Source organism: Monodon monoceros, unplaced genomic scaffold (assembly GCF_005190385.1).
Source record: "Monodon monoceros isolate NGI ecotype Baffin Bay Population unplaced genomic scaffold, NGI_Narwhal_1 Super_Scaffold_17, whole genome shotgun sequence".
NCBI classification, from domain to species: Eukaryota; Metazoa; Chordata; class Mammalia; order Artiodactyla; family Monodontidae; genus Monodon; species Monodon monoceros.
This window is the reverse complement of record NW_021703773.1, coordinates 29,364,922-29,383,882: the sequence shown is the minus strand read 5'-3', so window position 1 is coordinate 29,383,882 and position 18,961 is coordinate 29,364,922. Positions and strand designations below refer to the sequence as shown.

The 18,961-nt window shown below is 35.7% G+C and overlaps 1 protein-coding gene across 7 annotated transcripts in view; it reads right to left on the bottom strand.

Moving 5' to 3' along the window:
- Positions 1–18,961, bottom strand: part of WDR17 (WD repeat domain 17) — a 77,861-nt gene that overhangs the window by 43,238 nt on the left and 15,662 nt on the right. For 6 of the 7 annotated variants that reach the window (XR_003794219.1, XM_029226451.1, XM_029226455.1 and 3 more), the window contains exons 3-6: positions 10,892–11,020; positions 7,960–8,143; positions 3,678–3,908; positions 301–552 (exon numbers count right to left, since the gene is read on the bottom strand). Coding sequence is in view for 6 of the 7 variants with exons in the window: in XM_029226451.1 (XP_029082284.1) it covers positions 301–552; positions 3,678–3,908; positions 7,960–8,143; positions 10,892–11,020 (796 nt within the window). In the remaining variant the exon portion in view is untranslated. Of the gene's footprint in view, positions 1–300; positions 553–3,677; positions 3,909–7,959; positions 8,144–10,891; positions 11,021–11,433; positions 12,006–18,961 lie in introns of those variants that run through there. The other variant, XM_029226454.1, reaches the window with a different exon arrangement.

Below are 18,961 nucleotides of genomic sequence, written 5' to 3'. Positions count from 1 at the left end.
TGAAATTGAACTGCCTTTGTCTTTTGTATACACACAAACACAGACAGGCACACATGTGTATACATCTATAATATATTCCAATGTTACCAGAAACCTGGAAAACCGGGCCTTCTTTTCATTTTTATTTGTCATTGTGTTAATGATACACTGTATAAATAAAGTAAACGAGGTATTTACTATAATAATAATGTTTGAGATATTAATAAGTTTTACACAAAGTTAACCAATAAAAGTACAATCTCCCTGATTCAATTAAAGAATATACACATATTTAAACCTCTGGGAGTAGGGTAAAGTTACCTCCAGTTATAAACATGCCAGGAGCACCGGGAACCCAGGCCAAGCATTGCACAGAAGCCACTGCACTGGGAAAATTAAATATTGTTATGCAACAAAGTGATTCCGAATCTACTAGGCGAATTCCACGATGCAAATTAGCCACTAGGAGGTAATCAGTAGACAGTGGGTCCCATTCCAGGGCTGTAACGGGATCCTCTTCGTCGGTCCCTTCAAGAGATTCAGGTCTCAGAACATGTTTCTGACTTTTACTACCTATTAAAATGTAAAGAGCATGATTTTAAACAAAATTTCCAAAATAAGATTAATCATTGAGATCACATGAACTTTCTCCTTGCATACCACTGATCTCTGAGAGTCCTGGGAATACAAGTCTGGCATTTCTATGCAGAAGTCATAACTGACAAGGGAATGCAGGGCAATTAGAGTTTGCCCTAAGGATGAAAGTCGTACTGGACTGCTTTGCCTTGGCCATCCCCAGTACCCTGCATGTTTTTCTATTTGTTACTGAAAAACTGTAAGAAAAAGACGTAGGAAAATAATATACATCATCTTGTCATCAACTACAATTTCACTGAGTTACAACAGCATAGGGATAGGCAAGTGTTTACCGAAGGGAAGAACAACGTGTTCTGACTAAAAGCACAGACTTTGGAGGGCTGCCTGGGTCCAGATCCTAGTCCCAAGATACTTAATCTCTGTGTGCTCAGTTCTTTATTTTACAGTGGAGAACATAACGATACCAGAGTTTGTTTGTTTGTTCAAGAGTAAACGAGTTAGCTGCTTGAAGTGCTTCAGACAGTGGGGCATACGATAAACAGCATACCGATGTTTTATTGTCATCCGTCCTCACTCATCCTATCGCTTGTCATATCACAATTCACTCCGGCTACCAGAACAAAGCGGCAGCCAGAAAAACAGGGAGATGAAACAAGTGAGATTAAGTGAAGAAAAGGATCAGCAAACAATCCTCTTATTTCTTCCAAAATATATACACGCTGGCGATACGGAAAAAAAGGCCTTTGCTAATGCACCAACGGGGACTCCAATTAAACAGTTCTCTCATTCACAAAAGAAAGGCAGTGAAACACTAAGTTTACAGATTACAACCTTAACAGAAGTACCAATTATTCCTAAGTACTGTAAACGTTGAAGAAGTGTCTATTTTAAAAATAACACTATTGAAAGATACCACAGCTCTTCCTGCAATGTCTCCGTTACATACTGTTTTTCAATGTATCAGATTATAAAAGCAGAAAAAATAGATCTCCTTGTATATATAAGATAATTTTGAAGTTAATTGAAAAATCTTATAGTTTCTGGCTTGCAGTTAACTCATCAGAACATATTCTTTAAATATAATGTTATTCTTAGGTAGGGAGTATTTTATTTAGATATTTTGCATATGTAATCATAGAAGGCGCATGTGAAGCTTCTCTTATTTGACTTTTTCAAACTTTTGCAATAACCATCAAGAAAAGTTTGCTTGCTTCTTCTTTCCCAAAATAAGCATCTTTAAAGTTGCTATTTGATAAAATAAATAGTAATGAATATTAATATAGCTGATCATTAAAAACCACAGAGAGGTAGAAAAATGATTAACCTAAGTTGTACCAGCTATTTAAGTAATTATTAGGTATTTGAATGTGCCCGTTAGTATCTATGGTTATTAAAAATATTCCAGGGCTTCCCTGGTGGCACAGTGGCTGAGAGTCCGCCTGCCGATGCAGGGGATGTGGGTTCGTGCCCTGGTCCGGGAAGATCCCACATGCCGCGGAGCGGCTGGGCCCGTGAGCCATGGCCGCCGAGCCTGCGCGTCCGGAGCCTGTGCTCCGCAGCACGAGAGGCCACAGCAGTGAGAGGCCCGCGTACCGCAAAAAAAAAAAAAAAATGTATTTAAAATAAAATGGTCCGATGGATAAAGAAGATGTGGCACACATATACAATGGAATATTACTCAGCCATAAAAAGAAACGAAATTGAGTTATTTATAGTGAGGTGGATGGACCTACAGTCTGTCATACAGAGTGAAGTAAGTCAGAAAGAGAAAAACAAATACCATATGCTAACACATATATATGGAATCTAAAAAAAAAAAAACGGTCATGAAGAACCTAGGGGTAAGACGGGAATAAAGACACAGACCTACTAGAGCATGGATTTGAGGATATGGGGAGGGGGAAGGGTAAGCTGGGACAAAGTGAGACAGTGGCATGGACATATGTACACTACCAAGCGTAAAATAGATAGCTAGTTCCCACTAAGCAGCCACATAGCACAGGGAGATCAGCTCGGTGCTTTGTGATGACCTAGAGGGGTGGGATAGGGAGGGTGGGAGGGAGGGAGATGCAAGAGGGAAGAGATATGGGAACATGTGTATATGTATAGCCGATTCACTTTGTTGTAAAGCAGAAATTAACACACCATTGTAAAGCAATTATACTCCAATAAAGATGTTAAAAAAATAAAATAAAAATAAAAAAATAGTGTTAAAAAATAAAATAAAATGGCCTGACTTTATCAATAATTTATATAGCTTTTTTTTTTTAACATTAGAAAGATCATTCCCTAAGGAAAGAAAAGATTTATTTGGATGCTCACTGTTCCATTCAATTTCAATTTCTTCTTTCTTCTATTAATTTCAGATAAATTGAATGTAATATGCCTTGTGAAAGTAGTTATTCTAATCCTGAAGCAGCACTTTCATCCATCTACCTAGTGAACCAGGAGTCACATCCATCAACAGATACCAATGGCTAAAAGCACGTTTTTCAAATGTCAGCAGTGCTGACTTATAAGTGGAGAACTGTTCATCTAATTTTTCAATTTTTTATTATATATTTTGTTATTGTTTAAATTTAAAAAATAAACATAAACTAATTTCTCAGACCTTTCCACTGAGCCATGTTAATTAACTAATAGGGCTACAAGGAGTTATTGTTCCTTTTTATCCCAAGTTCAAACTCTTTGCTAAGGAGCTGTGACAACTAAATGGTATTTTACAAGCAGGTGGGAAAATATTTTTGAGTAGTATTAGTAAGTTATTATATAATCCAGCTGTAGGTCCTTTGTCATTCAGGCCATTTTCTTAGTAAATACGCAGAATGAAACAACTGACTTTAAAAAGTAAAAATGCAGGACAAATGCCTGACAGGGGTTAACTCAAAGTAAAATCCGCAGAGCTGAGTTAAATGTACTACGATGCCTTACAAATAAGATTTACTTCCAATGGTTATTTGGAATTGGCATAGTGCTGGATAATATTTGCACAACTATTATTTAAAAATTAAAATACTGTTAACTCTCTATGCTGTGTAAATAAGAAATTATACATGCTGAGAAAAATAAAATTTAAGAGACATGACTAGTAAAATTCTTACCTGGTTGAAAAATGGATAGACTTCCATCAATATGACCAAAGACAACTTTCCCCTTTTTCTGGGTATGCCATCTGAATATACAGATATCAGACAGGAAGCTATGGGCTTCTTTGTGCACAGTCACGCCACTGTCCGGTCCTGAGATGGTCCAGAGGAACAGTGGGCCTCTCTGGGAAGCAAACGCCACTGTGTCATCTGCATTCCAGCACCAGCTGAGAGAGGCAGGCGTCCCTGGAATAAATTAAATACAGATACACAGTAGAGAAACATGGCATAAGATCGTACCGTTAAATGTTATTTGCATCCTACCTTTCTACAACAACTAAAATACAAGACTGTGTTCATTATTAAAAAATATTACCTTCTTACTTGGAAATTTGATCTATAAAGTAACCCTAAAGGGTGCAGGGAACATATGCAGGGTACTTCTATGATGAAAAAGTACCTAGTTTCTGGTTTAAAACTACTAATATGATCATATGTTTCACATACTCAAAGAAATGTATAGAGTTCTTTCTTTCAGAAAACTATATATTAAAGCAATAAATTCTTACTGAGTTTTTGTGTATAAGCCCTGCTTTAGGCGTTCTAGGTATACAAGTTAATATAGGAGACAATTCCCGCTTTAAAGGATCTTAAGTATAAATTGGGGAGATGACTACATTTATGAAAAGTTGCATGCTACTATAAGGATTTTTTTTTTTTTTTTTTTTGCGGTGCGCGGGCCTCTCACTGTTGTGGCCTCTCCCGCTGCGGAGCACAGGCTCCAGACGCGCAGGCTCAGCGGCCATGGCTCACAGGCCCAGCCGCTCCGCAGCATGTGGGATCCTCCCGGACCGGGGCACGAACCTGTGTCCCCTGCATCGGCAGGCGGACTCTCAACCACTGCACCACCAGGGAAGCCCCTATAAGGATTTAATAACAACAAAATTAACACTACAAGCTACTTCTTATCAGGAGTTGGATTTAGGTCTTAGTTTTGCCTCGGATGATCTAAACAAGCCACTTTACCTCTGTAAACCTGTTTCCTCACATAAAAGAGACATGACTAAAAATAGCTGACCACCTGTTTCACATGAAAGTTAGGGCAAGAAAAAATAATGATGTGTGTAAAAATCCTTTTTAAACTAAAAGACAAAATACGAAAGTTAACTGTTAATCTCCTGTTATTGTGATCAAATAAATAATAGATGAAATAAATGTTATGGTAAATTTATGACTCAGGAGATAGACTGTGAATCTCCCGACACAGAATCAGAATCATCAAACTGAATATGCATATCAGATCGTGGGGGGTTAGGGCCCAGGAATCTATTTTTAACAAGGTTCTCCAAATGATTTTTATGTGTATAAGAGTTTGTGACTGTTTGGGCTACTGCCCTGGAAAGAAACTGGATTTGAATTACACCTTGAAGGAACAGCGGAGTTTCAATACGTGGGTCAAGACGTATTTCCCAGGAAGAGGAAATGCTATGAACAAAGACACAGGGTTGAAAGTTGTTCATTGACTGTAAATTCAGTTTGTGTCAGCAGCCTACAATGTGCCAAGAGGCAGAAGCTAAAGCTGATTCACTTTGTTATAAAGCAGAAACGAACACACCACTGTAAAGCAGTTATACTCCAATAAAGATGTTTAAAAAAAAAAGAGAGAAAAAAAAGAAACTGTTTCTGGGCTTGACATACAATGGGAACTCCATAAATACTCACTGAATGAATGAATGAGTACACAAATAAGGCCAATAAAAAAGCTGTTTGGTTTTCGGGTACATTAACAGAAGCAGAATTTCCCCAATAAGGGATAGGACATGCTGTATGGGTCAAACCACCACAGCCCACTTGAAGGAAGCCACTGGAATGATGGCTCTCAGAATGTGTGTTTTGAGAAGCACAGCAAGGAAGAGAAAGGACCAGAAATGATGTCCTGTAGTTATAATAGAAAATACTGCTATACTGGCTTGTCACACGCAAGCACTTCTAAGAGCTCTACAAATATCCACTCATCTAATTCTCCCAACAATATTCTGAGATAGGCAGGTAGTATTATTCTCCACTGTTAACAGTTTTGTTTTGTTTTGTTTTTCTGAAAGTGTATTATTAAGTGTGACATTTTTCAGGTTGGTGACAATTTTTTAACCTTTTACATTTAAACAAAGTAATACTCATTTTCTTTTAAGTGACTTTTTTAATATTAAGAAAAAAGAATGATGAAGTAAAAAGAATACGGAGGCATGTTCAAGTTCAACAGCCGGATGTGGAAGTTCTAATATTTATTTTTTTTAAAGTTGACAATGCAAACTTCTACTTTGTTTAAACTGGATTCTGAAAAGAAAAAAGGAGTCTAAGCCTTTTCAAAGGGGATTATTTTAAATAAAAATGACCAAAAATATTCATAATTTTTGCAAATAAAGTATCAAAACTTTCAATCTTCAAATTAAGATCTTTGAAAACATAAGGAATTTACCCTGAAATTTTTCAGAAAAAGGAAAAATATATAAAATTGATCAAAATTGTTACAATTATTTAATCATTCTACACATGTTAATGAAAAAGTCTTATTTAATTGCATATTCAGTGGCAAAGGAAGCTATGGTGCACACAGCTGATGAACAAAAATCTCTTCCACAATGAATGGATGTGATGCATATGGTGTTTGATGACAAATCAGTGGACAAACTAGGTAATGATACCATAATATGCTGTCTAATCTGTCCTTATGCATAACATTTAGAAAATGTTATTATGCAGTTATGGTCTAGTATAGGTTTTGTGTGACAACTTTATAAGCACAATGGCATTGTATAACATTTTTAGTTTATGTCGCATAAAATATGGAAAGAACTTTAAGGAGTATTTATTGTGTTATTTAAAATTAATCTCACACAAAGCTGTATTTAAAGTAGTGGGAAAGTGCACTGTTGATCAATATAAACAATACTGGTAAAACCGTAGGATCTGTGATTGGTGGAGAAATGGCTATGACCAGAAAAACATGAAATCTTGATTGAGGCTATTAACCACTGTTTATGCACCACAAAGCTTTGTACCAAACCTAATTTGGCTTTTTCTCATTGGAGTAGTGAAAACCTTAAGGAAAACTGTTACTTACATTAATGGAAGCTCACTGAATAGATGACTTTTAAAAAGATTTTGCTCAGAGATTGAAGCAAACTACTCACTGTCTAATACTGAAATTCACTGGTCGCTGCAAGTGAAAATAATAAGCGGCGTATATGAGCTTGGGAAGGAGATGCTCATTTTCCTAGCTGAATATATTTGGTAAATATTTTTTAGGAGAAAAGTTATATAACAAAATTGGTGTGTTTTTCGGGTGTTTTCAGCATTCCTAACGACCTAAATTTGAAAAGACAAGGGAAAAGCCATACTCAATCTATGTCGAACATATCCAAAGGTTCCAAAAGGCATCATTCTTGTTATATTGGAAGCAAGATTTAAATACAATTGCCTATGACTTCTCAATATTGTTGTTACACACTGAAAAGAATATTATAAAGAAACTCTGTGAAAAGTAAAGTGTGTGACGCTGTCACATCTCAGTTTACTATCTCAAAGTTACAACCAGTATTTTTTAGAGAAAAGGCTGAATATGGAAAATACATCCAGCAGTAGCTTTCAAAAACATAATCGGTAACTGAGCTACACTCAGCACTCAAAAAGAGAACTGAATTATTATGACATTTAACACAGAAAAATGATTATTTAACTTCATCATCATTATGGGGTAAGATGCTAGGTAGAAAGAAAGTAATGATATTATGCCATTCACAAAGATCTATTTGCATAAACTAGAACTTTCTACTTTGACCTAAAAATATAGGAAAAAGTCAACTCAGCAGAGCAGTGACTACATGTGTCATACTGTCTTTGTATGTTTCAAGCAAGGCCAATTGTCTCATTGAGAAAATAGTATCTAATTATTATTTTTATATTTATTTTGGAATTTTTAATATTATATTTAAATATTAATAAAGTTATTTGGTGTTGACTATGTTTTTTAATTGATCAGTGTATACTAAGTGATAATTTCATGAAATTTTGTTTCAGTTTTGTACACATGCACATACACAATAATGAGTCATGATGTGAAATGTGTTTCTTATACAGATTACCATTAGAAAGCTTGAAAAACACTACTTTAAAACTTGAGCTAATTGAAATAAAATATTTTGCTTACTGAAATAATAGAAAAAAAACTGAGGTATAATTCACATGTAACATTCTATTTATTTTCATTCAATAAAATAAATCCCAGTTACAGGTATACCTTTTGTACTGTCGAGTTTAGCAATGACTTTTTGTTCTGCAACATTCCAAATGATCACTAAATTATCGGTACTGCCACTTGCAAACAGATCAGGGTTATGTGGACACCAAGAGATAGCTGTGATTGTTTTTTTATGTTCAGACATAATTGCGTGAAGTTTGAATTCATTATAACGGTGATCCAACTAAAAAATATATAAATAAAACATGTCAGTGCTTCTTTCTATGTAATATACTTTCCATTAATAATCACATTATTTTTAAAAAGCTACATACATGAAAATTAGTACACCTAATAACAAGATATGAACATAATTCAAGCCTTGGTCTACTTTCAAGTGAATTCAAATGTATTCAATTTGAAAGAAATCATTTTTCAAAAACATAAAAGAGAATTGAAATTAAACATACCAATTTTAAAAAGAAGTAACAATAAATGTACATTTAAATATGCATAATAATTCAGAGACTTATTTTCCATAGCTCTATTTATGAGGGAAAAACACCTTGTTCTTAAAATATTTTTTCTGCAAATTTTTACCTTATATTTGAGTCAAAAAAATGTAGGTTAAATAAGCCAGCTGCTCATTACTACATTATTAAGATGTCCAAAGTTTGCAGAGCAATGGTATCATTTGGACCTGTTTTATGTTATTGCTTTTTGGAAGGGGCATTATGTTGTGTTTTTATACGTAAGTGGACAAAAGGAATAGCCTAGTTTTCCTATTTTCTTTGTAAATGTGCCATTAATTAGTGGATCAATTCATCTATCAGTTTTACCATGTTTGAGATGTATATACTGTATATGTCATTTTGTTGAACCTGGTTTTTCCCTTTAACACATAACAAACCTTTCACAGTGTTACATAAGAGTTACTCAAATCTTTATCATATTAACTATTAACTACACCAACCTTTCTTTAACCGTATACTTGCAGTAAAATCCTAACTGCTAAATGTCACCCAAGTTTATTTGTATTAACTTCTAAATCAGGGTAATTTTTAGTTTGTTTTAGTCTTTAATAACACGCAAACTTTCTTCATAGGTTTTTTAGATTAATACTTTTAGCTTAATCTTCCTAAGTATTCAAGTCATAAAATGTCATCATTAAACAAGATATATGCAAACATTAAAAAAATTAACTTTCGCCTTCATCCACTTTCTTACCTTCCTGACTCCTCAGAGGAATAGTTTTCCCTGCCTGATAAATTCTTCTTCTTTAGGAGGAAGTAAAAGACAAGACAATAGGGACCAAAGATTAAGGGAGAAATTTCTTAAGAGGAAGCTTAGCAACACACATAGGGTGGTAAAGAGGTAGATGGCAAAACAAAAGGGGCATCTAGAAGGCTTGCTCCTGTCTTCTGGGGAATGGGAAGTGAAGAAAAGATGTGAGTTATATTGAAATTGCATTTTGATTGCTAGATATTTCCTCAATCTTGAGAAATGGACTACATAAAATCTTAGCATTGTGGAAACTTAACTGGTTTATAGATGAATGCTATTATTTCTTCAATTTTCAATAAACTACAACACTATTAGCAATTTAAAGGAATTTTTACTCCAGAATAAAGCAATAATTTTTTTTTCCACTCTTAGCTGAAATGAGTTGGCATTTCAAGATAAAAAAATTCAAGAAACATTTACCAAGTGGTTACTAAGTGCCAGAGAGTGTGCAGTCACTTGAGAATTCGAAGATGAGAAAGACCCATTCTGGTCAATGGAAGCATGTAGGGACGCAATCCATTCCATAAGGTCCTTCACTAAGAACGAGGGAAAAGCAGAATGTAGAAAAGAGCTTATACATTTGAGCTGACACCTGAAAGATGAGAAAATGTCTCTGGACAGGCAATGTGGGCAAACTGAAAAATTAGTGCAAGCACAGGCAAGATACAAAAGAGTCTGAGTAGTTTTGGAAAAGGCAGTGATCTCAGGGTCTGGAGCACAAGGTGCCAGGGAGACGGAGACAGGAAGATCATGAAAGGCTGTCATACCGTGAGGTTGGATGTTAATATTAAGGAATGAGGAGCGACTGAAGACTGAAAAGTTTAGATTTGCATTATAGATGACTGATTACGCTGAAGGATAAATTAGAGGGAGTCAAGATAGAGGCAAAGAGGATATTAAGAAACCGTTACAGTAGTTTAGGTGAGAAGGATATGAAGAAGGGAGTAAAAGGTAGAAAATACCAGAACCAGTCCTGGTTACCTAGGGTGCAGGACGTGAGTAGAAGAGGGAGTCAGTGATAACTCTCACATCTGTGGTTTAGACTAATGGTTAGTGGGTGACACTGAAATACTGGCTCCAGGTTTAAGAAGAAAAACTGGACTTGGATTTATGATGCTCATGGCACCTCTATATGAAAAAATTCAGAAGGCCGTTGGCTGTGTAGATTGGGAACTGACAAGAGATGTCTGGATGGAGCCAGCACATGAAAAAAGGTAGTGATAAAGGTGTTTATCCCAAGACTATCTCAAAATATGTTACAACTGCACTATTTTTAATAGAAGGATCTCTAAAGGACTACTCACTTCTTCAACTGATAAGACTATTTTCTCGTATCACATGTTACTGAGCAAGGTTTGAAATAAATGGACAAATGAATTCCATTTATTTATATGGGAATATAGTTTAAAAGAATTAAGAACTACTTGTTCACCGTTCATAAAACAGGACCTTTAATTCTTGAAGAAATTCTTTTCGATGAATAGCATCAAAATAGGATTACTAAATCAATTAAGAATTTGCTAATAATTTAATATTATGATATGAGCATTTTCTAAAAGCTTGACTTGTAAAACTAACATAGTATAAATAGTAACAAAATATACGATAAAATATCAATAAAGTTACAGCATTAAGCTTTTCAAGTATTAATTAAATAGTAATTTTACCTGATAAAAGGAAAACTTGGAAAGAATCAGCATTCTTTTACCTGATAAATATAGATGGCCAGGGTAGCACAGTACGCAAACCTGTCTCCATTGGCAACGCACACATCTTTGTTCCATGGCTGACATCCAGCAGCCAGCAGTCCCACTTGTCTTACCTGGGACATGTTTGCCTTGAGAAACAAATTCAGAGGCATATCAGTCAATTCCATTATTCAATAAACTTCCTCTTCTTTGTTTTACATCTGTTTTCTTCAATCCTTATCTTTACGCCCTGAAAACATTTTCTACTAGCGCTATCAATCTCAGCATCTACTTTCAAAGAACAGGAGTTGAAATCTCCAAATGTCAACAAACATCAAGGCCGGTCATTTCAGTTAAGGAAGCGAGAGATTATAAAATAAATGACGACTGACATTTGACCAAGGGTTGGTAATCCTACCAGGAGTGACAAGGACCAGAGTGAAATAGAAAGTGCATATCCTATCTAAAGGGTCTAGTACCACTGGAGAAGGTTACTCCATGTTGCCAGATTTCTGGAACTTCCCAAAGAAATGGAAATATCCAGATGTTTATGTAAACGTACCAATTTTTATACACTGGCAATTCCTTCAAGGCAGCAAATTCAAGTGTAAAACACTGTGAGCCAATACAATGTTGGGAGGATTGTGACCTCTGTCTCAGAACTTCACAAGTCTTCACATTGATTCTACGTCCTCACAGAAACTATTCGAGGTACACAAGGCAGGAATACAAGCTGGCTTAACAGCAGTGTTCATTGTGAAGAGAGGACAGAAGGAAGCTGGAAATTACAGAATATAAATCGTTTATGTGGCAGGGCAGAGGATTTCAGAGTAAACGAGCCCAGAGTCAGTTACGTTATATCTCATTTATTTATAAAGCTACTTTCCTCTTTATATTTTTTCTAGTTCATATTTCCACTTCCTGAAAAGATCTCTTCTTTTTTCCCCTTCTCTTTCTTCTCCAATTTCTATCTTCATCCCATTAAATTCCTTTATCTGGGTGGAACTAGTGATATATTTCCCCAAAAAAGTAAATAATTTGCAGTGAAAACTGGCAGGATAAAAAAGCGGTGTTACCAACCTTTCGGTGCTTACAAGTGTAAGAAACTGCTACAAATACCTGCTTTCTTCCTCCTCTAATGACACCTAGCATTCTGGATAAATTTTAAAAATACACTTTTTTTCAATTAGTAATGTTATGACAATATTACTTTTCATTGAAAATATACATTATTTCAACCACATGTGAATTAAATAGGCTGTTATAGTTTATCCTTGGTATGTATGATTACTATTAATGTTTGTGTGTAGACAAATTTTGAGTTTATATTTGGAAAAGAAACATAAGGGAAAGATATTTAAATATACAGGCAAAATGGAGTCATTTAATTTTCACTTTCTTCTCACTCTGTTTTACTTTTTAAAAAATTAATAAACTTTATTTTTAGAGCAGTTTGAGGTTTACAGCAAAACTGAGTAGAAATTACAGAGATTTTCATTCGCCCCCCAGTTCCCCAACATGCACAAGCTCCGCCACTATCAACATCCCTACCAGATGGTACATTTGTTATAATGATGAACCTACCCTGACACATCATTACCATCCAAAGTCCAGAGTTTACAGTAGGGTTCACTCTTGGAGTTGTACGTTCTACGGGTTTTGACAAATGCATAACGACATGCATCACCATTGTAGCATCATACAAAGTAGTTTCACGTAACCATTGATCTTTTTACTGTCTCCATAGCTTTGCCTTTTCCAGAATATAGCTGGAAATCATACAGTATGGTGTTTTTTTCCAGATTGGTTTCTTACACTTAGTAATATGTATTCAATGTCTTTTCATGGCTTGATAGCTCATTTCTTCTTAGCACTGAATAACAGTCCATTGTTTTGATGTACCGTGGTTTGTTGACCCATTCACCTATTGAAGGACATGTGGTTGTTTGCAAGTTTGGGCAATTATGAATAAAGTCACTATAAACATCTGTATGCAGGTTTTTGTCTGGACATAACTTTTCAATTCATTTAGGTAAATAAGAAGGAGTGGAAAAGGAAGAGATTGCTGGATCCTGGTAAGGGTATGTTTATTTTGTAACAAACTATTGAACTGTCTTCCAAAGTGTCTGCCCCATTTTGCATTCCCACCAGCAATGAATGAGAGTTCCTGCTGCTGTACATCCTCACCATCCTTCGGTGTTGTCAGTGTTTTAGATGGGCCATTCGAATAGGCACATAGTAGTATCTCACTGTCGTTTTAATTTGCAATTCCCTAATAACTTATGATGTTGGACATCTTTCCATAGCTTACATGTCATCTTCTTCAGTGAGGTGTCTTTTCAAGTCTTTTTCCCTTTTACTTTTATTGAAGTATAGTTGATTTACAATGTTGTGTTAGTTTCAGATGTACAGAAAAGTGGTTCATATATATATATATATATATATGTATTACTTTTCAGATTCTTTTCCATTTTAGGCTATTACAGGATATTGACTATAGTTCCCTGTGCTATACAGTAGGTCCCTGGTTTTTTTTAATTGGGGTGTTTGTCTTTTCTTGTTGAATTTTAAGAGTTCTCCACATATTCTGGGTAACAGTTATTAGATGGTCTTTGGCAAATATTTTCTCCGAGTCTGTGGCTTGTCTTCTTTTTCTCTTGACACTGTCTTTCACAGAGGAGAATATTTTAATTTAATAAAGTTTAGCATTCAATTATTTATTTCATGGATGATGCCTTTGGTGTTGAATCTAAAAATTCATGGCCATACCCAAGGTCATCTAGGTTTCTCTTATGTTATCTTCTAGGAGTTTAATAGTTTTGTGTTTTACCTTTAGGGTCTAAAATCCATTTATGAAAGATGTAAGGTCTAGTCTAGATTACTTTTTTTGCATGTGGATGTCCAGTTCTAGTACCATTTGTTGAAAAGACTATCTTTTCTCCATTGTATTGCCTTTGATCCTTTGTTGAAGATGAGTTGATTATATTTATGTGGGTGTATTTACGGGCTCTCTATTCTGTTACACTGATCTATTTGTCTATTCTTTTATCAATACTACACTGTCTTAATACTGTAGCTTTACAGTAAGCCTTGAAGTTGGGTAGTGTCAGGCCACTGACTTTGTTGCTCTCGTTCAACACTGTGTTAGCTGTTTGGGGTCTTTTGCCTTTCCATATAAACTTTAGAATCAGTTTGTCAATATCCAAAAAAATAACTTCCTGAGATTCTGGTTGGGATTTTATCACATCTATAGATCAAGTTTTAGCAAAAAGTGACATCTTGACACTACTGATTCTTTCTATCCCTGAACATGGAATATCTCTCCATTTATTTAGTTCTTTGATATCTGTTGTCTGAGTTTCATTGTTTTTCTCATATTGATCTTGTACATATTTTGTCAGATTTAAACCTCAGTATTTCATTTTTGGGGTGCTATTGTAAATGGTAATGTGTTTTAAATTTCAAATTACACTTGTTCATTGCTGGTACACAGGAAAGTGATTGACTTTTGTATATTAATCTTGTATTCTAAAATCTTGCTAAAATCACTATATTGGTACCAGGAGGTTTTTTTCTACGCAGACACTAAAGTCATCTGTGAACAAAGACAGTTTGATTTCTTCCATGCCAATCTGTATACCTTTTATTTCCTTTTCTTGTCCAGTTACATTACTTAGGACTTCAGTACAGTGTTGAAAAGCAGTGGTGAGAGCAGACATCCCTGCCTTGTTCCTGATCATAGCAGGAGAACTTCAAGTTTCTCACCATTAAGTATGATGTTAGTTACAGGGCTTTTGTTCTTTATCAAGATGAGGAATAAATATGTTCTTTGTCAAGTTGAGGAAGTTACCCTCTATTCCTAGGTTGCTGAGAGATTTCATCATGAAGGAGTATTGGATTTTGTCAAATGATTTTCAGCACCTGTTGATACAAAGGTCTATTCAGGTCTAGATACACATCTACACAGATTGTCTATTTATTCTTGTGTGAGTTTTGGCAAACTGTGTCTTCAAAAAATAGGTTCGTTTCATCTAGGTTATCAAATTTGTGGGCATAGAATTATTGATAGTACTCCTTTATTATCCTTTTAATGTCCATAGGATCTGTAGTGATATCTCTTCTTTCACTACTAATATTAGTAATATATTTCTTCTCTTTTTCTTCTTAAGTAGCCTGGCTAAAGGCTTATAAACTTTATTGATCTTTTCAAAGAAGCACCTTTTAGTTTTGTTTTCTCTATTCATTTTCTATTTTCAATTTCATTAATTTCTGCTCTAATTTTTATTATTTCTTTTATTCTGCTTACTTTGAATTCCATTTGCTCTTCTTTTTCTAGTGTCCTAAGGCAGAAGCTTAGATGACTGATTTTAGATCTTCCTTTTTTTCTAAGAAATGCACTAAATGCTATAAATTTCCCTCCAAGCCCTGCTTTTGTGGGCTTTTACTTCATTAAGTTGTATTTTCAATTTCATTTAGTTCAAAATAATTTTTAATTTCTCTTGAGAGTTCTTCTTTGATCCATGTGTTGTTTAGAAAAGTGTTGTTTAAGTATTTGGGGGTTTTCCAGCTATGTTTCTGCTACGGATATCTAGTTTAGTTCCATTGTCTCAGAGCAGACCTGTATTATTTCTATACTTTTAAAATTTGTTAAGGTGTGTTTTTTGGTCCAGAATATGGTCTAGTCTGTGAATGTTCCTTGTGAGCTTGAGAAGAATGTGTAATCTGCTGTTGTTGGATGAAGTAGCCTATAGATGTCAATTATATCCAGTTGATTGAAGATGCTCTTGAGTTCAGCTATGTCCCTACTAACTTTCTGTCTGCTAGATCTGTTAAATTCTTATAAAGGGATATTAAAGTCCCCAACTATAATAGTGGGTTCATCTATTTCTCCTTGCACTTCTATTAGCTTTGCCTCATGTATTATGATACTCTGTTATTAGGCGAATGCACATTAAGGATTGTTACATCTTCTTGGAATACTGACCCCTTGATTATTATGTAATGTCCCTCTTTATCCCTGACAGCTTTCCTTGCTCTGAAGTCTGCTCCATCTGAAATTAAGACAGACATGCCTACTTCTTTTGATTAGTGTTAGCATGGTATATTTTCTCCATCCCTTTACTTTTGATCTATATGTGCCTTTATATTTAATGTGAATTTCTTGCAGAAAACATATAGTTGGGCCTTGTTTTTCGATCCACTTTGACAAACTCTGTCTTTTAATTGGTGCGTGTAGATCATCAACATTCAAGGTGATTATTGATATAGTTGGGTTAATATCTACTGTATATTTACTGTTTCATTTTGTTGCCCTTGATCTTTGGTCCTGTTTTTGTCTCCCACACTTTCTCTTTCTTTTATGGTTTCAACTGAGTACGACTCAATTTTTTCTCCTTTCTTAGCATATCAATTATACCTCATTTAAAAACATTTTAGGGCTTCCCTGGGGGCGCAGTGGTTGAGAGTCCGCCTGCCGATGCAGGGGACGCAGGTTCGTGCCCCGGTCCAGGAAGATCCCACATGCCACGGAGCGGCTGGGCCCCTGAGCCATGGCTGCTGAGCCTGCGCATCTGGAGCCTGTGCTCCGCAACGGAAGAGGCCACAACAGTGAGAGGCCCGCGTACCACAAAACAAAAAACAACAAAAAAAAAAAACATTTTAAGTTCTTGTCCTAGATTTTGCAATATACATTGACAACTAATCCAAGTTTACTTTCAAATAATACTATTCCACTTCTCAGTACCTTATAAAAACAAAATAATCCTAATTCCTCTTTCTAATCTCTTGTATCATTGATGTCATTCATTTCACTCACACATAAGCATACCTGACACATATATATGTATGTATGTGTAGGTGTGTATGTGTACACACATAAGCTTACATAATCAAAGACATTGTCACTAATTTCATTTTGAACAAACTGTTATTTGTTAGGTCAATTAAGAATAAGAAAATGAAAGTTTTTATTTTACCATCACTTAGTCATTCTCCACTGTTCTTCCTTTGTTTTTGTTTTGTTTTCTTTTTCTTTTTTTTTTTTTTGGCTGTACGCGGGCCTCTCACTGTCGTGGCCTCTCCCGTTGCGGAGCACAGGCTCCGGACGCGCAGGCCCAGCGGCCATGGCTCACGGGCCCAGCCGCTCCGCGGCATGCGGGATCCACCCGGACCGGGGCACAAACCCGCGTCCCCTGCATCGGCAGGCGGACTCTCAACCACTGTGCCACCAGGGAAGCCCTGTTCTTTCTTTGTTTATGTAGCTCTGAATTTCTACCTATATAATTTTCCTTCTCTCTGAAGAACTTTTTTTTTTTTAACATTTCTTGCAAGGCAGGTCTACTGGCAACAAATGCCCCAATTTTTGTTTGTCTAAGAAAGCCTTTATTTCTCTTTCACTTTTGAAAGATAGTTTCACAAGGTACAGAATTCTAGGTTGGTGTTTTAGTTCTCTCAACACTCTAAACGTTTCATTCCACTCTCTTCTTGATTGCATGGTTTCTGAGAAGTGGATATAATTCTGACCCTTGCTCTGGCTTCTTTTAAGATTTCTCTTTGTCTTTGATTTTCTGAAGTTTGGATATGATTTTCCTAGGCGTATTTTTTTTTTCGGCATTTATCCTGCTTAGTGTTCTCCAAACTTCGTGGATCTGTGGTTTGGTGTCTGATGTTAATTTTAGGAAATTCTAAGTCATTATTGTTTCAATTATTGCTTCTGTCCCTGTCTTTCTTCTTCTGGTATTTCCGTTATGTGTATGGAAATGTAGTTGTACATTTGTAGTTGTCCCACAGTTCTTGGACATTCTGTTCTGTTATTTTTTCATTTTTTTTCTCTTTTCTTTTTAGTTTTGGAAGTTTCTATTGTCATATTCTCAAGCTCAGAGATTCTTTTCTCAGTCATATCCAGTCTACTAATGAATCTATTAAAGGCATTCTTCATTTCTGTTACAGTATTTCTGATCTCTTGTATTTCTTGTTGATTCTTTCTTAGAATTTCCATCTCTCTGTTTAAATTATCCATCTGTTTTTCCATGTTGTCTACTTTTTTCATTAAAGCCCTCAGCATACTAATCATACTTTAAAAAAAAATTATTGGTCGGATAAATTCCAACATCCCTGCCGTATCTGACTTTGGAGCTGATGCTTGTTTAATCTCTTTAAACTGTGTTTTTTGCTTTTTAGTGTGCCTTGTGATTTTTTGTTGAAAGGATAACATGATGTTACTGGCTAAAAGGAACTGGTAAGCAGACCTTTAGTAATGTAATGTTAAGTTGTGGGAGGAGAGAAAGCATTCTGCGGTCCTATGATTAAGTCTCTGTCTTCTGATGAGCCTATGGCTGTGGAATGGGAATTTCACCAGTTTTCTCAGGGATCTTTCTCCCCTAGGTGGGACAGGATAGCTAGTTAGCGGGGACTGGGTATTTCCCTTCCCCCAGATAGGTTAGGTACTGATATAATCTCTGCAGATCAGGCTCTCGTAAAATAGTTTCTCCTCACGGGCAGCCTTGTTAAGAAGAAGAGTGCTCTGACATATTTCAAAACAATTCCTTTTCCTCTTCCTTTGGCAGAAGCATGAAGGGATCTTTCTCTGATATTTACTGTGAAAACTTGGTAAAGGTCCTGGAGGTAAAACTCGGAAAAGCCTGGAGGCCTCCTTATTACTCCCCCCGCCGTCCTGAGTTTTTAACTCTGGGACTTGATATATGAGCCTCCAGCAATTCATCAATTACAGTTCAGGTTTTCCACTCTGGCTCTGGTTCCCACAGAGGTTTCTGCTGGTGGGTTTCTGCTCTGGTGCATTGGGATTCTCTGTATCTGCCTGTCTGTCTCTCCAACCTGGGACAGCGGTTTGCCTTGTGACCTCACTTCTCTTATGAATCTAAGAAAAGTTGTTGATTTGTTTTAGGCCAGAGTAAAGACTTCTGAGCTCCTACATGACAAACTGGAAACTAAAAGTCCCTCTGCTAACTCTTTATTTATTGAAAACAAATAAATTACTTCTAAATCCATGCCAATACTTTTTATTTTATCAGTTTATCCTGATTTACTTCTTTTTAGTTTCTAACTTCAGATAATATAACCATTTCAATATT